Source organism: Helicoverpa zea, chromosome 27, assembly GCF_022581195.2.
Source record: "Helicoverpa zea isolate HzStark_Cry1AcR chromosome 27, ilHelZeax1.1, whole genome shotgun sequence".
Taxonomy (NCBI): Eukaryota; Metazoa; Arthropoda; class Insecta; order Lepidoptera; family Noctuidae; genus Helicoverpa; species Helicoverpa zea.
In genome coordinates, this window is record NC_061478.1 from 273,763 (window position 1) to 296,960 (window position 23,198).

General features: G+C 35.7%; 1 protein-coding gene across 2 annotated transcripts; it reads right to left on the reverse strand.

Moving 5' to 3' along the window:
* Window positions 1–10,297: 10,297 nt before the first annotated feature.
* Window positions 10,298–23,029, reverse strand: LOC124643476. Of its 2 annotated transcripts, XM_047182467.1 has the most exons (8): window positions 22,927–23,029; window positions 18,810–18,942; window positions 16,584–16,726; window positions 15,683–15,786; window positions 14,772–14,923; window positions 14,244–14,318; window positions 12,785–12,900; window positions 10,299–12,278 (listed from the first exon to the last, which is right to left on the reverse strand). In XM_047182467.1, the coding sequence occupies exons 2-8, from the start codon at window positions 18,931–18,933 to the stop codon at window positions 11,151–11,153; spliced, it is 1,842 nt and encodes a 613-aa protein (XP_047038423.1). In that variant the 5' UTR covers window positions 18,934–18,942; window positions 22,927–23,029; the 3' UTR covers window positions 10,299–11,150. The 2 variants fall into 2 exon arrangements, with proteins under 2 accessions (XP_047038424.1, XP_047038423.1); XM_047182468.1 differs by lacking the exons at window positions 16,584–16,726; window positions 18,810–18,942; window positions 22,927–23,029 and adding an exon at window positions 16,428–16,508 and having other exon boundaries at window positions 10,298–12,278.
* Window positions 23,030–23,198: the final 169 nt, after the last annotated feature.

Genomic DNA, 23,198 nt, shown 5'->3' on the forward strand with positions numbered 1-23,198 from the left:
GCTTCTGACTACCCGTAACGACTGCCAAGGATGTTCAATGACAGCCGGGACCTACAGTTTAACGTGCCAAATAGGCATTTTATATTTCCAAAATAATATTGTAACAGTTTTTTTTTTATCATGGTTAAAAATAGCACTTGACAGTATGCTTAACTTTCTCAAAATATTGAATTTGTCCAATATGTTTTTCATTATTTTATTGTAGTGCCATTTGTAAATAACGCACATGTTTATATCAATGAAGTACAGCATAGCCAATCATAGCAACAATAAATATATTTAATACTAGACGTTTTCCCGCGGTTTCACCCGCGTCCCGTGGGAACTACTGCCCCTACCGAGATAAAATATAGCCTATGTTACTCTGGAATATCTACGCATCAGCGAAAGAATTTCAAATCATATTAGTATAGAAAAAATCTCATTCTGTGTTACATAAAAAAAAGAAACTGAAAATAATAAATTAAAGAAACTAATTGTCGTCGTTTTCCATACATATACCTATTTTAATACCTGTATATCAATTTTTAAGGGGTAGTATTTAAACGCAAATCAAAAAATATCCTTTTTCTATGCAATAAGATTCCGAATTCCCATCAAAATTACTGATTGCACAGCAAAATATTCAACTCAAAATATCACTAAACACACTACAATTTATTTTCGCAGCGTACAGCGATTTTTCCTAAAGCAAAAGCTTTTTCATCAATGCACAGCTAATAATCTTAATGCACATTATACATGTTAACTCTTTTTCTTTTAAATATAGCTTCTATTTTTATATTATTTACAGCAGTTTTTCAGAATGAAACAGCATTTTATTTGTCTCAGTCATCTTATTATTTATTAATTACGGCATAATGAGACCAGCAAAAAAATATAAAATTAAATACAAAATTGTAATTTATTGAATTATTAAAGCGCGTCTTGCTTTCGCGGGGCGTACACGTTTCCTTTTTTGCCCTAATAATAATAGGCAACATTTTTAGCTTCTGCAGCTGGCGCCACGTACTTGAGTCGGATCGCAAGTCCGATGATATGCTTGCATATACATACTATAGTTCTTTAAAAAAATAGGGCTGGTGCATTGTCAGTCATTGTCAGTATTTCCTTTTGGCATACATTTCATATAAGTAGTCATTAAAAGGCTACTACTATAATATCATATTTCAGAATGTTTATAGTCAGAATCATCTTTTGGCATAGTTTTGGAATTTTTATTTTCCTGTAAGAAGCATGCAAACAAGCCTGAAGCATGAAAGCAGGCATGCAGCATGTAACCAGGCATGCAACATGGAAGTAAGCATGCAACATGCAGCAAGCATCACTTCTGTCACGGCTCCGGCGCTTCGTGGCTCCGGCGGTCAAATGCGAGCTTATCGTCGCAGATGATTTTCACGCTCACCACCGCAGCTTCGGCTTACTGGCCGGCCGAGCCGGCCAGCCTCAACCGCGTTGGCGAGCGTTAAAATTACCTGCTCCTCAGCTCGCAGGCCGCCTCGCCCCTCCGCGCCTACGCGGTTTTGAATTGCACTCTAGGGGTAGGGCAGACAAGACTACGTGGAGTCGGTTTTGCAGCGATTTGTTTTCGTTACTAGCTTCAATTTTTAATACAATATTTTTTAATTGAACTCTATCTTACTCACTCGCGCCACTCTGCACTCCAGTGACGAAAAAGCGCGCGAAGCCGCGAACCTTTTTCAGTTAATTTGTTCTGTTTTTAGAAATAATGCAATGTGACAGGATTTTTTTGTTATAATAATCATTTAATTTGTCGAGCATGGCTTCTTGAAAATTAAGACAAATATGATGAACAGGTTTTGTTGTACTTACTGGTTAATATGCGACTGGGATAGTTATTTTGCTATGAAATATGGAAAATTTGCTGTGCAGTCAGTATTAATGCTATGTATGTAGTATTTTTGTACAAGAATAAATTTAAGTGTATTGCATTATAATAAAAAAAGCAATGTCATATTGATGTATAATTTCGAATTATCTGCAGTTTGAGTGTTGTTAAACATTTAGTTTATTTGTAGTGAACTAAGTTATTTGATGTAAAAAAGAATATAAATGATGAGTATTAATTGATAGGCGATTATTTATTTGATATGCAATTTATAATATCCCATTTTTAAGTTGCTACTCATTCCATATTTTGTGATTTTGTAGTACGGTCAAAATAAGGAGTCATATAGACGGAAGTTACTTATGTGTAAATGTTTTCAGGTATATTTAATGTATTGTATTGTAAAGGTACATTTAAATAGTTCAAAAACAATATTAGTATTAATCAATGCCTTCTCTGTACAAGAAAGAGGATTTCCCCAGCAGTGGGGCAGCACATAAACCAATATTGTATGTTTCGTGTGGGCTGTCAGTTTAAATCATTTTATTTTGTAAATAAATCATCGTTACTGATGTTCCTATCATGTTTTAGTTGTTATCTATACTTAAGTTACGTATTTTAAGCTGTGGGTATGTACATTATTTTTATTATAATAAAACTATTTAAAATCTTACTTTTTTCTTTTATTTCGTACTAGCTTCTGCCAGCGACTTCGTCCGCATTAGAGTCGGACTTTGTGCAAAGAGAGGAAGAAATAATAAACACCAGCCCCTCCAATTATCTAAGTCTATACCTACCTATGCGTATCTACTACTACTTTAAGAAATAAAATATAAACTATTAATAATTTGAACGAATATTTAAACACTACCAAAATAAGTAATAGGTACTAACCTATTTTATAAAATAACAACAAAAGAAAGTTAAAAATAAATTATTTAAAACCTAAAAGTCGCGCAATAAGGGTCAATTCCCACTGAAAGAGCAGCGGCCATAAGAGCGCGGCGCGGCCCGCCACGCTAAAGCTCAATCACTTGCATTTGCGGCCGCTGCCGGCCGCTGCTCTTTCAGTGGGGATTGACCCTAAGAATAAGGATCGCATCAATCGCACCAACAGCCAAATATTGTATGAAGCTCGCGCAGTCACCGCGCCGCGAGTGTGTGCGTTCGCGCAGCGGAATGTTGTTGAATTTAAAGATTTAATTATGCAGATAATAAGTGTAAGACGTCCTATAATTGTGTATGGTAAATAAAAATTTGTGTATGCAGCCATTGTGGAGAAATTCACCAAAAACAGATTCCGCTGGGCGAACGTTGTCCTGGCGGAACTTTTTTTAATCCATAGACTTTAGAAGAAAACAGATGTGTCCTAAAATTAGTGTGTATTTGTGTATAATTGATTATGTATGAATGAAATCAGTGCATGCATAAACTTCGGAGAAATTCAAGTTTCCGCTACGCGAACGTTTGGCCATTAGCTAGTTTTCATATAAAGCGCTTACATAGAGAGCTGTAGATTTTTACATACGTTGTTTTGAATTTATTTATATTTGTTTAAAAAACAGATTTAGAAAAAGTCGTAGGGTTTAAAAGATAAAAATTTAAACGTAAAATACACTTTACTAGTACTAGTAATTAAAAAGTTATAGGAGTTATAGTTATTTTTATCGTAGATAGTGGCATTATTATTAAAAAAATATTTTTCATTCAAGAAATGCAATTGTTTTATTTTTTCCTAACGCTTGTGTACGCAACTGTACCATATTAATAAATATAGGTATTACGTTGAGTACATAGTACGTACGTGTGAGTGAGAGTGTTATAAACGTAATAGACAAATATAATCAGAATTTCCCAACATTTACCTTCACTGCTCTGCTCCTATTAATCGTAGCGTGATGAAAAATATCCTATAACCTGCCCAGGAGTATGAGTATCATTGTACCAAGTTTCGTTGAAATCCGTCAAGTGGTTTTTGTTTCCATAACATACAGACAGACAGACAAAAAAATTTCTGATTGCATTTTTGGCATCAGTATCGATCACTAATCACCCCCTAATAGTTATTTTGGAAATGTACTCAAGGTACAGAATTGACCTCTCAACAGATTTATTATAAGTATAGATTTACACTGGTAAGTGTTTACCCTCTACCTGGGCGCTGGAAGTAATTACAGGAAAGAAATAAAACATCAAAACTGAAATCATATTTCAATTTATTCGAGATTACATAATTTAACAAAACCGCAGCGACTTGACCGCCTTCAAATCGAAATTATTTTTATAGTAACAAAAAACTACGCAGTTACCCATCCCTTCGCATTATACAAGTTATAACTAAAATAATTAACTTTTGTACAATATTATTAACAGCCAGTTTCTTCATCAAAAGTTAAAGCCAAAGTAAAAGTCAAAGTAATGTCTAAAGTAAAAGTAACGGTCAAATTCAATTTTTCTATTAGTTTTGCTGTCACTTTAGCCTTGAAAAAACGTATTTGACCGTTACTTTTACTTTAGACATTACTTTAACTTTTGATGAAGAAACTGGCCGTGAGTAAAGCAAAGACATAGATTTGGAAAAATTTAACTAAACATTAAAAACCTTACAGTCACTTAAAATAAGCTTAAACGTGATGAGAATATTCAGATTTATAACTTTCGATACAATTCATATGAAGAAACTTATAATCATCTAATTAGTTTTAACTATCTTAAAAATGCAATAATCCATACACCATTTTTTTTAGTTTGAGATCTTTTCATGCATTACAACCTATAGGATATAAAAGGTGTCACAAAATATTACATTGGTCTTTTAAGATAAAATAAAGCAAAAAAAGAATTATTAAATCCATATCTGAGAAAGTTTTCCTATATTTTCGAGCAGAATCAAAATAACATTCCTATATTTCAATATTACAGCATTAAGTCAAAATCCCCATTTTATAGACAAACAATTTTCATTATTGAATCTTAGTTCAAATACATTCTTTTATGAATCTTATGTCTCAATTATAGAGTTGACTTCAAGTGTGAAATAGTTTGAAGAAAGTTAAGATTGGACGAATCCAATATTCCATTTTGTTTAAGGGATGAAGTAACTACGTGCGTCTGTATTTTTCAATAAACACAGACTTAAGAAGACTACCCATTGACACGACAAATTGCATTTTTCGAAATATTTTCGAAGTTCTGTTTGAAGAAATCGGTAGGTGTACCTATGTTCGAGTATGTAAGTTTTTGTCAAATTGTGGTTGAAAATAGGTAATTTTACAGAAATAAAGTCGTGTCAATCAGGCATCTATTTCAACTAAGTATCCTAAATTGCGCCTAGTTAGCTTCTTGAGCCAAATATTAACTAACAATATTGATTATATTTAACTTTCAACTCTAAGCTTAAGAAATACAGTTCATTTTTATTTGCATTTCTTTCTTATACTGAAAACTATTGAGTTTTCATTAGGAATTTTAAGTGAAATATAATCGATACTGTCAGCCATTTCATCCTACCCAATTAAAAGTTAAATAAGGCGCGAAAGCTACCATAATTAAATATACTTTGTTAATTAATTAATCGAAAAAAAAATACCACAACATTTTGTTTTCATTACGAAACCTTAGAAAAATCTAAAATATACCTTTTTTTTTGTTTTTATTTAGCTAATTTACAATGCATTATTTCTATCCCATAAATAGATAAGGCGGATTTCTTGCAAAATTATACAATTTATTCGTCCTAAATTGAGAAATTTCACATGCAAAAATTCTCAAAAATACTTTGGATGCTACTTACAGAGAAAATACTTGGACAATATGTAGGTAACCGTGTGTAGATTACCATAGCTAATATTTTCTTACAGGTGGGTGAAAAGGCATAAAAATATAACATAGTAGGTACTTACTGAAGTGTGCTCATCAGTACAATTTTGCAAGAAACCCGTGAACAAACCGCGGGTTTATAATAACATTACCGACATATTTGACTAATTAACTAACTAATGTTATGGTGACATCGTGGCCTTCTGGCATTACTGAAAATACCAATATGTATTTACTGGCCATGTACGTTGAGAACTTCTTAACGGTTTATTTCAGCTTATAATCTTGGATAATACTTCAAAACACATTTATTTGGCAAACTAGCCGATTTCCCCCGGATTTGCGTCCCGTAGGAACTACTGCCCGTACCGGGATAAAATATGACAGCCTATATTACTCGGGAAGAGAGTAACTTGCCAAAAGTAAGAATAAATATATATGTATATTTTGAAGTATTATCCCAGCATTTTAAGTTCAGACCTTAGAAATGACCCAGTTTGGGGAGTAATTTAGACCTTATAATCCTTATATTAAACCCCACGGTTTGTTTGAGACTAAAGTTAAAAGTAATAATTAGATCATTGTGCATAACAATGAATTATTCTATACAGGTACTTATTCTCGAGCGATGGTTCTACAAGAAACTTAAAGATTTAACTAGAATCCAAGGTTCAAAGATATTCTTAATATTAACTTTTATAAGAAACTAATAGTTAGTCCCCAATAAACACAGTTTTTGATAAGTTTTAACATTATGTTTGTCTACACATTAATTACTCCGAAACGGATGAATACACATACGCTGAAGTGTTTTTTTATAATTGTAAGATGCTGAAATTAGGATCAAGACAGTAGGTAGTTGAAAATCAGTCAACCATTTGGAAATAGTGAAAAAATTCTCCCGACTTGAAATCGCCGATTTCTTTACTTTTTCAGTAGGTAATACCTTTTCTTACATCAAGTACATAATGCTTTGTACCTTGGTCTCCAGTTATACCTAAGTTTCTTTGTATCATACATTTCTTAATCCTCATTTGATAACGTAAACAGACAAAAAATTACAAACTTTCTTAAAATGAGCTGGTTAAGAATAGTTTTGCAATTTTTCTCGCCTCGCCAATCTTTTTGTCGTTTATAATCATAATTTGTAAGGCTTAGAATTGAATAAATAAAACTACTTTATTTGCCCTTTGTTTGCTATTAAATCTTTGCTTATATTTTATTGAATTTAATTTCTTTTCATAGTCAAATTATTTGTAACAACAAATAGAATACATTATCAGAATCTTACAAAGATTTTTATAAAGTTTTCAAGTGAATTACAGTGTTTTGAAATGCTACCCAAACTATATTTTTTAATGGGAATCGAAACTTATAATTTGAAATTTATTTTGTTATATATATATTTGTCTTAACTTCGTTCGAGTAGAATTTCTCAACAATGCAAATCACTGTAAAAATCATTATCCATTTTCCAAAATTCACTATCCCAATTTTATTTGTTTATAGTAAGTCTTAAATCTATATTTATTTTAAATCTAGTTATCTCAAACTATGAATAACAATATGAAAAATAAGAATTAACATTCATTATTATGCATTATATTTAGAACTATACGTTTATACGTTATCCCGCATACGTTTTCCCGCGGTTTCACCTGCTTCCCGTCCCGGGATAAAATATAGCGTATTGTTACTCGGGAAGAGTGTAGCTTTCCAACAGTAAATGATTTTTCTTAAATCGGTTCAATAGTTCGGAGAATTTACGTACAAACAAACTATATGCTTCCTCTTTATTATATATATTAGTATAAGTTTTATTACATGTTTTGGAAACCATATGAATTCTTAATTTTGGGTAGACTTACAATTTTTTAAACACTTTCTGGCTTCTAAATCCACGATTCCACGTCAGAGGCCGTCAGGCGGATTTGTGAAAACTCTGACACTAGGGCTTGTTAGGTGATTAAGCCTGCAGCTCATTCGATAAGAAAGAACCGGCTAAATAATGTCAGTATTTCAATAATTACATTTCAATGTTAGTCTAGTTCTCACCCAAAAAATAAGACATTATTTAAAATCATATTTACCATAAAAATGTTACAGTGTACGTCCATATTAATATAGCCACGCCAATTCACTTGTTCAGTATTAGATCAGATAAGTTAAAACATACTTAGTATACACTCGATAAAAATATTCTCTGCCTCGTCTGTTCCCAACTATGTTGGGGTCGGCTTCCAGTCTAACCGGATGTAGCTGAGTACCAGTGCGCCACAAGGAGCGACTGCCTATCTGACCTCCTCAGCCCAGTTACTTGGACACCCAATAACCCTTGGAGACTGGTTATCAGACTTTCTGACTTCTAACTCGACATAAATTTTAATTATTTTCCATGACATACTTGGCTGGCAAGACTAATTAGTAGGTTTTTTTTTTTTTTATTTAGTTTGTTTTTTTTTCGTAACCTACTAATAGTTTTATTTTCGATTTTTTTAAAATTATGTATCCCGTAAAGATATAACGGGTGTAAATAGATGAAATAAGACGATAAATGACCGGCATTAGGTCGGTCGGTAATGTTATTCTAAATTAACTTTTTTTTCTGTGTAAAAACACCAAATAAATTATAGTAATAGCCATTATGACCGATGTTCGGCCAAGACTTAATTATAAAGACGCGGTTTCACCCGCATTCCGAGGGAGGACCTTCCTGCACCCAGATAAAGTTAGTCTAAGTACTTTCTCAGGTTATCTGTATACCACTTTTCATTTCAATAATTTCAGTAGTTTTTCAAAGCGCGACAGACAGATCTATATTAGTAAGTATTGTATTTATCGAGTGCATCTGATCCGACTTACAAGTGAAATTAACTTGAATTATATTATTTTAATTAGCAGTATTAGAAGGTATACTAATGTCCGTTTTCACCAACAATCGTTTACCTAACTAAGTGTCACTTAGAGTAATGGCTGCCCCAATACTTAAAAGTTGTAAGGGACACTTAAACTTTGGTGAAAACGAAATTGTATTAGGTAAGTATTCCCTAAATTTAGGTACTTGTTGGTGAAAATGAGCATAAGACTATTTACTATTTTTATTTTGAATGAGCACATCAATTTATTTTAAGCAGAGCTGGCTTTAGTAATTTCGCACCCCGGGCGATTTTTTGGTGACCTTTTCAACTGACTACCAAGAAAACAGAATTGTCTTAACTTGGGATATATGTTTCATGTAAGACGGTTAACCCTACACCTAGAACCAGCACTTAAATATTTTGGGCTTTTAGCTAATCTTGGAACGAAACAGCTAAAGTAATATTAATGTCTGTTTCAATATTAATACTTGCGTACAAAATAACAACTTTTCATTGAAAGTCGTTAATGCCCTCTAACGTCCAAAGTCATTAGTTTTCCAATTAAAATATAATTTGCTCAATTTAGTTAGAATATTACTATTTTATATATTGTTGTCATGATCTGAAACTAAATATTTGAGCAACTAAAGAGTAAGTTTTATTAGGACGCGCACAAACATTGCGACTTTTTGTCGCAGCTGTATTTAATAAAAATTAAATATCTGTTTTACATTATGTGAAAGTTTTTATTGAATATGGCGCTCAAATCGCAACTGCGACAAAAAATCGCACATGCGATTAATAATCGCAACTTTTGTCAACATCCTAAAATTCTACAGTCCTGTTAAAAAACTTAAGATTGACTTAAGAATTCAATTTATTAATTAATTATAATGACTACCACTATTTGAAATGAGAGAAAAGTATATTTCATTATATTCTAAATGTCTAATTACTAAATTAAATTAATATTCCTTAATGGAATTAACCGTTATTTTGTAATTTCAGTTAGCACTCGACATTTTTAACTATCAAAAAGTAGAGTCAGTTAAATATTCAGTAGTTAAAAAAAACCTTTACAATTTTCATAATTGTTTCTGAGACCTTCATCATCATCATCATCATCTCAGGCATAGGACGTCCACTGCTGAACATAGGCCTCCCCCTTAGATCTCCACAGATACCTGTTGGAGGCGATCTGCATCCAGCGTCTTCCGGCGACCTTTATAAGGTCGTCTGAGACCTTATTTAAATAATTCTTTTAAAATCACTTACATACAAAATATAAAATTTTTCAGGCATGTTATTAACAAAATTTCTAATATTTTTCGTATATTATTTTGTCCAAAGTTACTTAACGAATTTATGAACACATTTTAATATTATATTACAAAATAGTGCTAAAAGTATAATCTAAACAAGGTCTTAGGAAACGACCGATTTTTTATCGTCCGATAAATCGTCCAATTTTTTTTAAGATAAGCACTGTTATTACAGGGTGTGTCGTATCTAATCACATTAAAACCTATCACATATACTTTATGATATTCTATGGCGAATTGTAAAAAAATAACCATTTTTAGTTTTCATAATTTACAACATCATGTGTAAAGCAAAGATAAAGTTAGGAGTATCGAATGTTTTGACTAGTTGACAGCTGTCAGTTTTTAAGGGACAATTTCAGTTGTTTGTAATGACTGACTCTTATGTGGTTTTCTAATTTTCGCAAATTTATATTCTATTTACTTTGTTTGAAGAATTCATATCGTATTTCTTTTTCTTTGTGTTAATCGACATATATTAACCAGTATATTAACGTATTTTATTTAATTTCATTAGGTACGACACACCCGATATATTATGGACTAATGTCTAAACTATACACTAATGTCAAAATTATCAATAAAAAAATTTATTTCACTTTCCAATTTATCTAAGTAAAAAATCGGACAAAAAAATTATCGGTTCGTTTTATACCAAAACAAAATAAGTACACTAAATACCTATTTAACTATATCTCGATATAAACTATCTATTCGATTATTACAGTTAAAATTTGAACTAATCTTATACATAAGTTTATAAAGAGAAATAGTAAAGACGGTACTTTTTTAACACTAAAATTTTCAACTGGCATCCACTTTTTGTCACTAAGTCACTAGTGTCTTTTGTCACTTTAAATTTCACTATTTTAATCCCAATTTTGGTTAGTAAAGTCCATATTTAAGTTTATTTTTTAATATAGGTGGCGTTTGCAATATAATTTTGGCTATAAGACCCCTTAAAAATAAAATTGTATGTTCAATACAGTATTTTTGGTAGTTACCTGACTTTTCTTCAAAAATATCCCCATTTTTTTAGAACCATACCTTAATTTGGGGCAATTTTGGCAGTGCGAAAATAAATATTATTAAAATTAAACTTTCACAATGGCAGTGGTAAAAAGAACCAAAAATTTTGGCAACAAACTCGAGACAACATTTTCAAAATCCACTCAAAAACACTGCACTAACACTTTTACCCCTACAACTTAGGGGGTCTTGAATTTTTAGGGGGTCTAAAAGGCCTCGTACCACCAATTCGTCTACTTGCCACAGAACGCTCACCGCTTACAAATTCTCGTACTAACTATTATAATCCTTATCACATCGGTCATCATGGTCCCAATATTTGTGGTTCCTTGGGACCTCGGTCACATGTCTGCGAGGAGGTGTCTTTGCCTGACCTTCCTCCTCCCCACTGCTTCTCCTGTTCATCCGGGCTCTACCATCCCTATTTCTGGATGTAGACCGATCCTTATATTTCTCTTTATCCTCATCTTCACTAACATTGTCTTTGGACTTCTGTCGAGTCCAATTCCGCTGTCTATTCCTGTTGGGGTCGTCTTTAACATCATTTTTCTCTTTTCTCCAATTCTCTACGGGTCTTCGACTGCTGTTTTTCTGTATTTCATTGTTAACCCTCTCTGGCATTGTTGGGACAGGGGTCCTTTCGTTAACCCGTTCAACGACAGGGGGTCTTTCGGAATTCGAGGGGGTCCTTTCCGGGAATGACTGGAAAGTATCACCCCCTTGCTGGTTAAAGGCTACATTTGTGTACTGATTTTGTATATACGTCCCATCCCCTTGTTGTAGGTAGTTCACAAAGTTTTCTGGGTAGTTGAATCTGTGATTCGGCGGCGGGTAGTCGGGTACGGGGAAGTTTTGTACATTAGGTAACACAGTCTGGTTGAACTCAATCTCTTCTTTCTTCTCTTCTTCTTGCTGCCGCCAAGAGTTCAAGTCATATCTCTTGTTCAAATTATTTTTGGCCGTCCAAGTTTCAAAATTATCTTGACTGACAGACAAGGCCTGTTCTTGTCGTAACAGCCCAGCGCCGGCTCCTAAAATCGGCCTCAACTTAGGCTTGGTATCTTCATTATTATTAAGGCTTATCTGAGATATATTTTGGCTGACTTTTTCAGCGATTTCAGTGGTCTCACTTCTGAAGTCATCTTTTTCTGGGGATTTCTTCCAGGAGCCGTAGGAGACTTCGCTGAAGTTTTCCTCTGTGGTGAGCTCAAGATGTGCCGCGTAGAACTGTTGGAGGGTGTTGGGGAGGGGGAGGAACTTGTTGAGGCACAGGTCTGCGGAGAGGAGCAGCCAGATGGTGCTGACGGGAGGGGGGGAGAGGAGTCGGAGGCGGATGGAGATGGATAACTCGTCTAGTTCCTGAGCGAGCACAGAGAGGAGTTCGCGACCGTTCTGCATTAACTGGAATGAGATAAGTTGACGTTTAGATTTTTTAGTTATGTTATTTTATTTGACGACAGTGGTAAAAATTATGATCCTAAATTAGACTGCCTTTTAGATCATTTTTTATAGAAGTGCTGATTCCAATTTTTTTCATGTTTGAATTAAATGAGAAAAATGACATTCTTAGACAATAAAGAGCGAATTACTACTTAATGAGAATTCATAAGGATATATTATGTTTCATAAGGACATGTTCAGGAAGAAATAAGCTGAATTTTGTACAAGTTTACTCAGCGTAATTATAAATATATATATAATTTGACAATCAGCTCCGTTTTGTGTACACAAATCAAGTTCAGTTTAATTGATAGTGTGTTGGAAAAATGATCCACTAAATTTAAAACTTGTAATAGACCTTGCAAAAAACACTGTCTAACATATTAAAAAAAAATATTCAGGCAGTCTACGTGGACAAAGTGACATACAAAAGCCAGTTCAAAATATATAAATAAGTAAATACAGACCTGTGTAGCGAGACTGCGGTGTGCCCGTATGTCGTCACTGGCGAGCAGCGCTCGCATGTACTGCAGCAGCGGACTCGCCAGGATATGCACCTTGTTGCCGTTGCAGAGACGAGCCTCTGTGAATTAATAGGTACATAATTTGTTAGTCATTAGTTATTTTATATTTCTTCTCCTAATAAAACAGCTTAAATATATTCTCTTGTAAAGAGTTGTGAAGCAATGTAGAGTTACCGCGGCCCTGGTACATACGCGGCCTACGACGGAACACGACGGGTTTTAGTCAGTAAGAGTCTGACACTCACCGCTGCTGACCCACAGCGGGAGGGGGCATGTGATGAGTTCATCAGAAAAAAAACATCATAACAACGTCAGTCACACACGCATGTGCTCGATGCACGACACTCAGTACGGACAGGACCTCGAGAAGAACATTAAAGTACGTCGATACACATGAATGTGTGAGTGACATTTTTACGAACGTTAGAAGGTAGTATCACAAATGTTTAAATGAATGTAAGTTTAAACTAGTTTAAACTCAGCAGTCATATTTCCGTATAATGTAAATAAGTTATAGATAGTTCAACTCAGATTTGCGCGCGGCCCTATGTGTGCGTCGGCTTGTAAATATACAACTTTCATTCGTGTGACAGTGACGTCGTCCGAGCATGACGTGTTCTCATCGCTTTTTGTTATGGGTACAGTCGTCTACGAAAATGTCTAGTTCTTCACGGAGAAAATGTTTTAAGGAGTCAGGTAGCGTTTCAAAAAAATGAAACAACATTCAAAGCTTTTTATTATTACATTTTACAGTTTATCATTATTTTCTCATACGGCTTTTCAAATTGACATTGACAGTATCTAAGAAATAAATGAAGTGAAATATCTAAGATGAATTAAATACTCCTTACATATTTTCTAGCTCGGGGTACGCGGACAATAAATAAATGTGTGGACTAAGAATGTAAAAGACCTATAATTTAGTATTATAATGGAAACAAAATGTGTGGGGAATTTTAAAAAATTATATTGCTTCGCATAATGTCGACCAAAATAAGACGGAAATAATGAAACTCATAAATGAACGTTTAAGTCAAATTGATGAAGGGATGTTGGGTAATACTTGTCGACATGTACAAAAGAAAAAAGAAGAATACTATAGACATTTTGACATGGAGTCAGAATTTAAAATTAACATTGGTGAAAGTAGCGAATCCGAAAATTCATCATTTGATTTTTCAAGTAGCGATACAGAATCATTATAAATAAATAAACTAAATTACGTAATAACTGTACTTTAAACAGCCGTATACAACCCCTAAATAACTGTATTTGTACCCGACTGTACCTCTTGTCACGCACATAAAGTCACTGTATATGTACAAGGGTTACCCACACATAGGGCCGCGCGCACGACTGAGTTGAACTTACTATACTATAACTATGAAAATGATGTATTTACCTGCAAAATAGTCTCCCATGAGGTTTGCAGCGTTTATTAAAAATAATGGATTTGAGCGTTCCAGTACATCTAGTTCTGAAATAAAGGAAAAAAAACATTTTGAATATTATGTATATACAGAGGGGCTTGTGGCTAAGTAACACCCACACGGGTCTATCAATCATAAGGTTAGGCAACGTTTGGTTCGGTATGTGGATGGTGACCATCTTGTCATGTCGAGTTCCTCTGTGTTTCGGAAGACTCAGTTATACATTGATGGGTCTCGGCTGTCATTTGAACATTTTTGACAGTTGTTATTAGAAGTTAGTCTTAGTCGAAGCTAGTACCTAAGTCTGACAACTAGTGTAACCAAGGGGTATTGGGTTGCCCGGGTAACTGGGTTGAGGAGGTCAGATAGGCAGTCGCTCCTTGTAAAGCACTGGTGCTCAGCTGCATCCGGTTAGACTGGAAGCCGACCTCAAGATAGTTGGGAAAAAGGCTCGGAGGATGATGATGATGACGGTGCTAGGCAGATGGTGTAACACTTACTGGAGAAGGTCCCCTGCATGACCACATTGAGGAGTTCAGCTCGCAGCAGCTGCTGTCGCTGCTGACGGGTGAAGGAGGCTCCGACGGCTGCCAGCTTGCGGGCTGTGACCGGGTTCAGCAGGGCTGCGGCGCGGAATGTGCTGAATGCTTGCCTGAAAACATAGAAAAATAAACGGTTATAAGGTAAAATTTAAACTAGGCTGAAAACCAGCACTATTTGAAGGTCAAATTTGCAAATAACAGCCCCCAAAACGCCCACCCTTCACCACGTTCCATGGGTTATTGCTGGGAAAAAGAAGTTGTAGAACAAACTCCCCAACGACAGTAAAACTCGACTTGTCTATCACGAAAAATCAAAACGTACTCTATACCTAATTTTAAATTGCAACCGACTTTTTCAACGAAATAAACCACGCGAACGCCTTACGGCAGTTCCCAACTGTACCTATGTGTTGTTTTGCTTACTAAAGACAGAATTTTTACATCACCAGGGACCAGCCGTTACCTATGTTGAGATAAATACCTAGACACCATTCGACTGTTTTGTTTCATGCAAAACCATTTGTGACCTGGATTGACACGGAGATCGCAACCCACTGGTTGAAGAGGCAACACAATTACACCGTGTTGAGAATTTACAATATTGTACCTTGGATTGAGAGGTAAGACTAAGGTCTTACCTCTCAATCCAAGGTTCATCCAAGGTACATTGTTATGTGAAATGTAAAACCATATTTTTTTTATTAAAAAAAATAAAATATTTAAATTAAATATTAAACATAAAAAGAAGAAAAAAAAAGTTTAATTTAAATTAAACATTAAGCAGAAGAATTTCATAACAACCCTGTACGGAATGCAAAAACGGGACCAATGTGTTTGTAAGTACAAAATGTTAAGATGTTGGTACTCACTGCAGGCGGGTCTCGTCCGGACACATGGAGCAGACGGTGGTCTCGAAGTGCCGCAGCTTCCGGTTGAACTGGATGCCGTCCTCGCCAGGGGAGAACTGCTCCAACTGAAAATACCATTGTTAATATACATAAGTACTGATCTATACTAATATAGCAAAGAAAAGAAGACAATAATATGCCCAAAGCGACTGAGGCTACAGAACACTATCCCCGGGTGACATGACTACATTTTATCTGGGAACTGGAGGTCGTTTCTTCAGGATGCGGGTGGGAACAAGAATAAGAATCTTTATTTGTATGAAACACGGAATGCGGGTAGCAGTTATTAAAATTGCAAATGTGTAATCAATTTGCCTGCAAACTGGTCAAGAGGTAACTTAGACTTGTGGGAAGAACATAAATATGATAATTTGACATTTAATTCTCATCTAGATATGGAACGCGCGTGAAACTGCGGGAAGATGCTGCTAATGTGCAATAGAAATTTTACAACATAAGCTGCAATAATTAGTAGCAGTAATTTCATGTAAAATGTATGTGTGTATGTTTCACCTGTAAAACAAACCAGTAATATCACCGCGCACTTACCAGGGTCAGCAGCGGTACATATTGGTCGTCGACTCGGAGCATGTCTTTGAGCGAGCTGTCCTCCTCCGGCGCCTCCTTGTCGGACTCCAACGCCTGTCCGTCACTCTTCACCCCCACTAGTTGTGTCTGTACCTCTGTTGTCAGTAATATCACTCACCAGGGTCAACAGTGGTACATATTGGTCGTCGACTCGGAGCATGTCTTTGAGCGAGCTGTCCTCCTAAGCGCCTCCTTGTCGGGCTCCAACGCTTGTCCGTCACTCTTCACCCCCACTAGTTGTGTCTGTACCTCTGTTGTCAGTAATATCACTCACCAGGGTCAACAGTGGTACATATTGGTCGTCGACTCGGAGCATGTCTTTGAGCGAGCTGTCCTCTTCCGGCGCCTCCTTGTCTGGAGTCTCCTTGTCGGGCTCCAACGCCGGTCCGTCGCGCTTCACTTCCATTCTAGTTGGGTCTGTAGGTAAAGAAATGAAGGGATTTAGTTTAAAAATTTTGGAAAAATAGTTATGTCTGGGGTAATCTCAAAAACAAAAATAGTTTGATAAACTAAAAACACCCTTTTGATTTTGATTAAAGTTCGCCATATTGGATTTGTAATGACGTTTCTTAGCTAGTCATGTATTGTCATCAGAACTCGGAGCGTGTGCAAAATTTCATCCTAATCGAAGACCGGGAAGTGAGTTAAATTAAGATTCCAATATTTTCTTACATAGTTACAAGTGAAGCGTGTTAAAATAATGAAGAAATGTATTTAGAAAATATATGTGGGCTATGTATGTCTGTAGTTATTTCAAAAACAGTTCCAAGTGCGATTAGGATTTTTTTTGTATCCTAAACGCTCCGAAACTCCTCCTCCTCCGAGCCTTTTTCCCAAACTATGTTGGGGTCGGCTTCCAGTCTAACCGGATGTAGCTGAGTACTAGTGCTTTACAAGGAGCGACTGCCCTGCCTGACCTCCTCAACCCAGTTACCCGGGCAACCCAATACCCCTTGGTTAGACTGGTGTCAGACTTACTGGCTTCTGACTACCCGTAACGACTGCCAAGGATGTTCTATGACAGCCGGGACCTACAGTTTAACGTGCCATCCGAAACACAGTCATTGGTGTCTAAGATATACTTAGAAAGTACATACAAACTTAGAAAAGTTGCATTGGTACTTGCCTGACCTGGAATCGAACCCGCGCCCTCATACTCGAGAGGTTGGTTCTTTGCCCACTAGGCCACCACGACTTTTAACCTATATATCCTAAACGCTCCGAAACTATTGAATCGATTTGAAAAATTCTTTCACTGTTGCTACGCTCTTTCCCAGTAACAAAGCTATATTTTATCCCGGTACGGGCAGTAGTTCTCACGGGACGATTGTGAAACCGCGTAAATAACAAGACATTTTCAAACATCAAAATCTACCTGTATCCGTTTCAGCACATTCTTCCGCCCAATCTAGTCTTTCATTAATCACCATTTTTGAACCACAAAATACCACTTTTTGACAATAACAGGCCAAAATCACAACTTCACTGTACAAAGTCACAGGTGCTTCTAAATTCAACAATTTAAAGTATCCTATTACTTAATCTATTGCTACAAAAGAGGTACCTGTATTTACAAAAAAATCCTACTTTAGTATTCCATCTCTTTCTTACATATAGGCGTTTAATATTGCCATCTCACAATTCTATTGTTAATGGATTATATAAAGCACAGGTAACTTAAGTACCTACAGGTAACTAGTAAATGACCATAATAAGCTGTCCCACTCACTCATATTTACAACAAAAACAGGTAAGTAGCCTTTTTTGACACTTGTTTGAAAAAAAAAAAGCATTCATACTCTCATTTCACAGTACTCCAGTATAATAAGGTACTTTCTAAGTATATCTTAAACAATGGTAAACTAATTTCATCACTAGCATTTGTATCGTACTGCTGGGCTGCGGCCTCCTCTCACATGGAGAAGGATTGAGCGTTAATCACCACGTGCGAGAGATGCGGGTTGGTTCATTTCACACTAATAGTACCTATGCTCTTTGTGTATCCATGTCAGTGTTTAAATATAGTCAGGAGAAGCCAGAAAGTCCACAACCAGACTCGAAACTATTTCCAACATAGTTGGTTTGGCTGTTGAACCTGCAGCATATTTCCGCACTGTTCGACTGCCTCGTTGGTCTAGCTGTCGCAAGCGCGGCTGCTGAGCACGAGTTCTCGGGTTCGATTCCTGAGTCGGGCCAAAATCGCTTTGTGGGTTTTCGAAACTTACATAAAGCAGCTCAAACCTGGAAATTGGTGATTGATACACTCGTGCATCGGAGATCACGTAAATGTCAGTCCTGCGCTTGATCTCTCTCCGGTCGTGTCGGATTGCTGTCCCATCGGGCTATGAGTGTAAAGGAATAGGGAGTGCACCTGTGTCTGCGCAAATGCTTGTGCACTTAATGTCCTGCGAAGATGGCTAATCTCCTTATAAGAGACCAGCCGCCGTAGCCGATAATTGACATGATCATCATCATATTCTCCCTTGTTCCCCCAACTCACCAGTAGATCTGGGGCTCAATTCGGCCAGTGTCCTGGCGGCGTCCGAGTCCGCGTCGTCCCCAGGGCGGGGCTCCCGCAAGTGATGCCGACCGGTGTACCCTCGCCCGCGGCCAACACTCGACATTATAACTAGCTGGAACGATAAAATGTAAGTAGTGAGTTGGAGGAATTTTGGGGAATGAGAAAAGTGAGTTGGGGGATTTGATGGTAAAATAAAATTAACTAAAATAGGACCGTTTGTTGTATAAGAGCTCCCTTGAAACAGTGGTATTCGACCACAATAATAAGTAGGGAATGCGATAAAGTAGGCCTACCTGTGGGTGCATAAGATTTGGACTCGGATGAGCCCGCGGGAAATCGCCAGTTTAATAGTTCAGCGTGTAAAATTCATATTTTTATTAGTAACGGAGATTAATGTAATAAAGTTGAATATTGTTTTGTGTTTGAACGCTCTTAGGAAATAAAGACAGATTTGAAAAATCTTCCGGTTTTAATCTGACACCCATTTATCGAAGACGGATTATATGCTGTTTTTACCCAGGTGTGCAGAGTTGTTCCATGGGATGTGAGTAAAACCGCGGTAGGAAGGTAGTCTGCTTTTAAAATTTCACTCAAATCCATTGAGTAGAATAGCATGATTCATAGACGAACTTTCCAAATTATGATTTAATAGCATAGAAAAAAGTAGGTTACACTATGGTTTAACGATTCGGCAACCATATTTGGTAGGTTAAGTGTTTAAATACGACGTGTGCGCATTCATTTGTTATTCATACTTTTTTAGTACTTAATTATCATAGTAACTGTTTTTTTTAGATTCATCAATGGCAACTAATACATATATTATAAACTAGCTGCCGTTTCATGCGTCTGGGGAGAACCATTTCCCGTAACCGGATAAAAAATAGTTTCAAGACCTTTCTTAGGTGGGCTGCGGGATTGTTCGCTCGAGTTACCGCGGGCTTGGTACATAAAAGGCCTACGACGGAATACAACGGTTTTTAGTCAGTAAGAGTCTGACACTCCCTCACCGCTGCTGACCCACAGCGGGAGGGGTCCCTAAAAAAAGGCCCTTCTTAGGTTTTAGACTATTAGTGTACCAAATATCATTAAAATTGGTTCGGTAGTGAAAGCGCGATAGAAAGACAGAGTTACTTTCGTATTTATATTACTACTAGGTTCCGCCACCGCGTTCGGGTTATAAGAGTGAAGGAATAGTGAGTGCACCTGTGTCTGCGCAAATGCTTGTGCACTATAATATGTCCTGCGCAGCTGGCTAATCTCCTTACATGAGAACAGCCGCCGTAGTCGATATTCGGCTTGGAGTTTGGAGGACATCATATAAACTCTATTAGGTACTGCTAAGTTTCATCAAAATCCATGAGCCATACACAACTTTCGCTTTTACATAGAATAATAATGTGATGTGATAAATAAGTTCAATATAAATTAAGACGTCATATCGTCTTATCTCGTAGAAGATTTCACTGCTTAATATTATCTTTGTTAATGTTAACATTTTCTTGATATTTTCATATTTAATCGTAAATATTTCATCTATATCTCGAGTACATAGATCCTAATCCTCCGAGCCTTTTACCAACTGTGTTGAGGTCGGCTTCCAGTCTAACCGGATGCAGCTGAGTACCAGTGCTTTACAAGGAGCGAATGCCCTATCTAACCCCCTCAACCTAGTTACCTGGGCAACCCAATACCCCTAGATTAGACTGGTGTCAGACTTACTGGCTTCTGACTACCCATAACGATTGCCAAGGATATATACAGTGGGAACTAATTTGCGCGACAAAAAAAATATCCAAAAACCTTCCTCGATAAATGGTCTATAGTCTATAACTATTTGAAACTGCAGTTCCCGATATTAGCGCGTTCAAAACAAACAAATTCTTTATCTTTATAATATTAGATTTACCCTTGAAAAGTAAATCAAGGTTGTAATAAAAACTAGATCACATTAAGACAAAGGATAAGAATTGTGCATCTTATTTCCTAGTAATCTTATATGAGTACGAGTCACCACGATATGTAATAACTACAGAAACTTTATGAATCCGTTTAAGTGCGAGTCAGCCTCAAGCAAGAAGGGTTCAGTACAATAATCTATCCAACGCATAGACAAGAAAATGAAAATAATAAAGGCCTATTTGGACACTAACCACTAGATTAGATCATACATGATATATTAGCACATATTCAAATTTTTATTATTTACTTTTGAAGTAAGCAATATATTCTGTAAACATTTCAAATGATATGACATGATATACTGAGCAAAAAAATCACTACCACAGTGAAGTCACAGTAACAAAGCCTTATTTTACCCTTTGGGTTCAGAATCCTAAAAACGGCAAGAATACATATTAAAACAGAGTAAGGTGCATATAACAGTAACTTTGTGATAAAACAAATAAATATATACCTTCTTCAAATCCATGGCTATCTGTGGAATGACAGAAAAACATATTAAAATGTATTAGCTTCATATGATCTTGTGCGAATTCAAGTGAACGGACGTACAAGAAACTGTGTTCATATATTTATAGTGAATTCTTGTGCATACATCATCATGTGCCTAGCCTTTTCCTGACTATGTTGGGGTCGGCTCCCAGTCTAACCGGATGCAGCTGAGTACCAGTGTGCCACAACGAATGACTGTCTATCTATATGACCTCCTCAACCCAGTTTCCCGACAAATTCAATACCATTAAGCAAGACTGGTTGTCAGACTTACTGGCTTCTGCCTACCCATAACGACTGCCAAAAATGTGCAATGACAACCTGGACCTATAGTTTATTGTGCCCTCTGAAACACAGTCATTGGTGTCCAAGATATACTTAGAAAGTGAGTACAAATTTAGAAAAGTTGCATTGGTACTTGAATGACCTGGTTCAAACACACCCTCATACTTAAGAGGTTGGTTGTTTACCCACTAGGCTGCCATGACTTTTTTAATCTGTGTTTATAGTGAATTTTTTGTGCACACATGTAAATAGTAAATATTGAAGTAAATAATGTCCATTTAGTGCAGGATGCGAGTTGGAAATAGTGCTTTTCAGGGAAACTTTTGATTGGTTTGCTTTTAATATTTTCTTATAAGAAAAATTTACAAAGGCATAGAAAATATGGAATAGTATAAAGTTGTTTATTTTGTTTGAATTGGCTTTAAATAAGTATTAGCTATGTTTTTGTTGAATTGCAGCCAAAGCACAGACATGAGTGCCAAAATATATGCTAATTTGTGTGAATTTGATTACCATAGCACACTTTTTAATAATGATGTCTCACTCTTACAAATGTACAAGGTAGAGTGAATCTTATAGGCCATTTAGCTAACAGTAATTATGTATGAAAACATTAAAAATCAAGATTAATAACATTTTGACTTTATATTAAAAACACTATTCTCTTAAAATACTGTACATCACAAGATAATAAGTAGCTGATACATTCAATGTTATTCAGTCATTCCAAGATTCAAGAATAAGAGTCATGCTAAAATGTGCTAACTTACAAAAACATACATAAAAATTAACATAAAACCTCAAAATCGTAGGCTGAATGACGAACGTTTCCTTTAACTTGAGGAAAAAAACTAAAAAAAAACGAAACTACACATATGTCAGACAGAGCGTGTGTGTTATTTTTTTATTAGTATGTCATGTCGTACGAAATATCTCGAGAACATCTATTTACACATCATTATCACTTAACTTTATACAGTGTGACGCTTGTAAAGATAAAGATGCGCACACCAATACCTTTTAAATACAATAAATACATAAAATAATATAATGTATGACATGTAAACACTATGACAACTAAATTGTCACACAGGCATGTTTTCAAAAATTTACAGGAAAACCATCAATGAAAACTCAAAGGATATGTTTCAAAGGTTTTGTTTACATCGTTTTCGAATGCGATTTAAATATTTATAGGCTATGTATCTTTTCAAAATATCTTTGTTCGCCGGCGAACGCTCCAATGACGATAATCGACTGTATTTTCGTTTGTGAACGACGCACGAAAATGGATGAACTTTAAGCGAAATATGTGAAAAAAAAAGTTTTAATAATAATTTTGTAAATATTTACTCACCAAGTTAAATAATAGAAAGTATTTTTGAGTTATTTATTTCCTAGTTGTTTGGTCGCGCAGTAGTTGACATACGTTTCACTTCCATATTGGCGACGATAGTGATGTGTGTAGGAGTTTCTAAATATATTTTTCATAGATTAAAAACCGGTAATAACGGTTTCTGTTTAAAAAGTAAAAAGTTTATAATCAAATGGAAAAAGATTATAATAGGTCTTAAAGTAGAATTTAAAATTGCATGCTGCAATAACTCAGATAAAAAATATGTTATTTAC